The sequence below is a fragment of the Numida meleagris genome, chromosome 3, assembly GCF_002078875.1.
Source record: "Numida meleagris isolate 19003 breed g44 Domestic line chromosome 3, NumMel1.0, whole genome shotgun sequence".
Taxonomy (NCBI): domain Eukaryota; kingdom Metazoa; phylum Chordata; class Aves; order Galliformes; family Numididae; genus Numida; species Numida meleagris.
The window spans coordinates 88,486,012-88,489,511 of NC_034411.1; the positions used below are offsets into that span (position 1 = coordinate 88,486,012).

General features: G+C 43.3%; 1 protein-coding gene across 1 annotated transcript in view; it reads right to left on the minus strand.

The window, feature by feature from the left end:
* MLIP (muscular LMNA interacting protein) overlaps window positions 1-2,149 on the minus strand; it is a 104,935-nt gene extending 102,786 nt beyond the window's left edge. The window contains exons 1-2 of the mRNA XM_021392017.1: window positions 1,999-2,149; window positions 1,171-1,325 (exon numbers count right to left, since the gene is read on the minus strand). Coding sequence (XP_021247692.1) covers window positions 1,171-1,325; window positions 1,999-2,149 — 306 coding nt within the window. The remainder of the gene's footprint in view (window positions 1-1,170; window positions 1,326-1,998) is intronic.

Genomic DNA, 3,500 nt, shown 5'->3' on the forward strand with positions numbered 1-3,500 from the left:
CCTGATGCAGTGCGAGGCTTCAGCATTAAACCTGGAGGAAGACTGCTCTACGAGAAATAATTTAAGATAATGATGGGAGTACATTTCTTATTCCTACATGGGAATAATGGTTATTTTACTCTGAGGACTTTCTAAGACACTGTTAGGAACTTTATATTTCCTGTTTTACTTCTCAGTGGCAAACACAGCAAACAGGTGCTGAGTAAAATGCATGTACAGATGTCGCCTAAACGACCGTGTTATTTTCAATTACTCCTTTGTACTGCAGTCACTGATCTCTCAGCACCTGTTTTTCTTCTCAGAGCAGGACCTAACAGGAGGCCAAGAGATGGGGAAGGCTTGTGGGTTTTTTGTAAGAAGAAACCACTGAAAATCCAAAATAGTAGCACTGTGTAAATAAACAATTTAAGCAGACGTGTTCTGTGCTCACTTAATCTGTTCTTCTTGGAAAAGAACGCAGGTGATCATCATCACCTCTGTGTGCCCCTCGGAGCTGTGCTGTCACTCACATAGCTACTGTAGGTTTGGGTTGGCTTTTTTTTCAGTTTGCACGTTTTCATTTCCAGCCTGACAGTGCTGCAGCCCTGGACTGCCAGCAAGCACAGCCTATGCGGCTGTCCCAAACCACTGTTCCTGTAAGCTGGCCATCAGCATTCAGCGATTAGAAGCATTAATTCTGCTCCCGACACGTTCAGTCCTGCTACACACAGCTCAAAGACACCTTCTTAATACACACGTATCAGGTAAAAAAAGCTAACACTGAAATTACCTCAGTTCTGAGAGGTCTGATCTGGACAGATGGTTTCTGCCATGTGTTTACACCAACAAAATTTTAAAAAGTTAAAAGAATAAATAAAACTAAAAACAAGCCTCGAGTAGGCTCTCCCTGCCTTGCAGCTAGAGGCTGGGTAGAGCCGATGTGCAGAGCTTTCCATCTCCCCTCAGGTGCCACCCCACTGCCTTCCCCACGCTCCCCAGCACGCCCCACATGGCACCAACACAGCACAGTGGGCGGGAAGGGCCCGCAGCGACCATCTCGTCCACCTGCTGCTGTGGGCAGGGACACCTCCCATCTGGGCATGTTGCCCAAAGTGTGTGGTGCACACATCCCAAGAAGCACCAAGACCCAGCTCATGGTTTGCTGGGAAGCCGTGGACAAAGGCCGCTTACCTCACAGCCGGCCGGGCACCGAGGGCAGGAGCCAGTCCTGGCAGCAGCAGGCCCACATTCCTGTGCAGTACCCACAGCTGCCACCGTCACTCCCGGCCCTCCCAGCTCACTCTGTAAATACTCACAGAGCAGGATAGCGGGCGTGGAAAGAGAGAAATGTTACATGCACAGCGAGGCTCTGCCTTAGGTATGAGGAAGCAGCTATTGAGAGCTTGACATGTCTTGTACAAAGAGCTGGAGACTCCCAAATTTTCTCCAAAGCCTGAATGCATTTGAGGATAAAAACAAGAAATGTATTTTTTAACATTATGGTAAACTGAGTCTGAGAGGTCTGAGCCTGCTATATCCCAGCAATCCAAATGATTCCATTGGAAGATATAGTTCAATAGATGCATCACCAAAAAATCCCCTCCCCATACTTGGTGGTACTGCTTGCCTTGCCTTGCCTTGCCATCCTACATAGCCAGAAGCAAATAAATAGCACTGATGACATGGGGCTAACAAAACACACTAGGAAAGCACTACATGCTGATTTAGCCATCTTACAGCTAGGAACAAGAAGCCCCCAGGGAAAGCCAGTGCTCACTCTGGAGGCAGCAATGAGTTTTCTTCAGGTGCCTCCAAGCTGGCACCAGGAAGCCAGGAGCAGGATGTGAGCTGTCCTTAAGAAACCAACTCCCACCGCACCTTGCTTTCACCATCTGTCTCTGCCCACTCTTATCAAACACAAAGCCTCGAAAGTGACATTACTCAGTGCTGATAAGGACTGCTAGAATCTCACCCCCACCTGTGTCCCTCCTTTGCAGGACAAAAGTGAAACGTCATCACCTGCTCCAGCACCTCCCATGGAAGAGAGCAGAACATTTTGCTTAAGCAAAGCCTCAACAGATGCGTAGCCAATGTTTTGTGGGGAGGCATATTCACCCACAAAACTATTTGATCGAAGTAAGCCATTCATTTGCCTGGGTACTTCTGTCATTCTCTAGGGTTCATTTGTCAACTTGTTTCATTTTTTCCCCACAGAGTTTCAACAACAAAAACTTACACCCATAGCAAAATTCTCCATGCTGCAGTATGAAATCTGCCTTTAAAACAAATGTGGTCAAAAAGATCATAGATCCAAGTGCCAAAAAATTTTTCAGAATACTGACAGCAACTGGTTAAGGGCACCTTATTTTAATAGCTAAAGTTTTTATTTCTGCAGCCACAAGAGGACTCCAAAAACCAATGCGCAGTCTTGCCATTTTGCCAGTCACTAGAAGTACAACAATTAAATTCAAAATCCCTATGAAAGCATGATCCAGCATGAGAGATGACCTAGCATGGTCCCTCTGACTCTCTCAAGCATTTTGGAAAGTAATTTACTACCTAGTGTCTAAAATACATAAGCAAGGGGAGAAAAAAAGAATGAAATTCTATAGTCCTCAGCAGAGCCGCTACTTTATTTCACTCACTCTCACCTACAATTCACTCTGCAACCCAGGAACTGGTTTATAACTGTAGAAAGGGTTTACTTGTTTTCAGTCAGGTGAGAATAAATTAATCAACAACAAAATGTACGTAACTACCTGGACCGCCTAAGTGCTTATGGGTTCTGAGCTTGATGATATTTTTGCAATATGCATTGATCAAACATTATATCATGGAGGAACACTGCTTGTTTTGGAGGAAGAAAAGGGACTGGAACCAAATATTTTTTAATATAATTTTGAATATTGACATCACCTAAGCTAATTCAAATTGAAACATTCACACAAATAATATAGCTTTTATTATTAATGTTTGTTTTGTAAATGAATGAAAATTAGTTTAACACTCCAACTGCTGACAAATTATCTTCAATTAAAATGCTGATGCACAGAATAATGAAAAAAGCTGTAAGTGGATGAGCTGAAAGTGAGAAAAATCTTGATATGCTGCTATTGCGCACCTATGTTATCAAAATAAAATATCCATTTTCTCTCTGGGAAACTTCCTAATTCCTGTAAAGACAGCTAACAGCACTCACTTCAAGTCATATATTAATAATCATTTCAGAAATCATCCAGAATACGAATAAAAGATGATGATCTACCAGGTCATTGAGTTGCGTTGTACTGTATTATTTTCACAGGAGAAGAAATTGTATACACACAGTAAACACCATCAAAGCACACTTTATGCACATTAAAGGAAGTCATCACAACCCAACCCAGCAGGACAAGACGCCATCTCTGAGTTCAGGCAGCACTGCAGAGCCCCAGAGAAACATTCCCAAAGGTTATCTGTAGGTTCCTTAAAAAAAGTTAGAAATCTGAATAGCAGTGAAAAAGAATCAAAGGATTCAATGC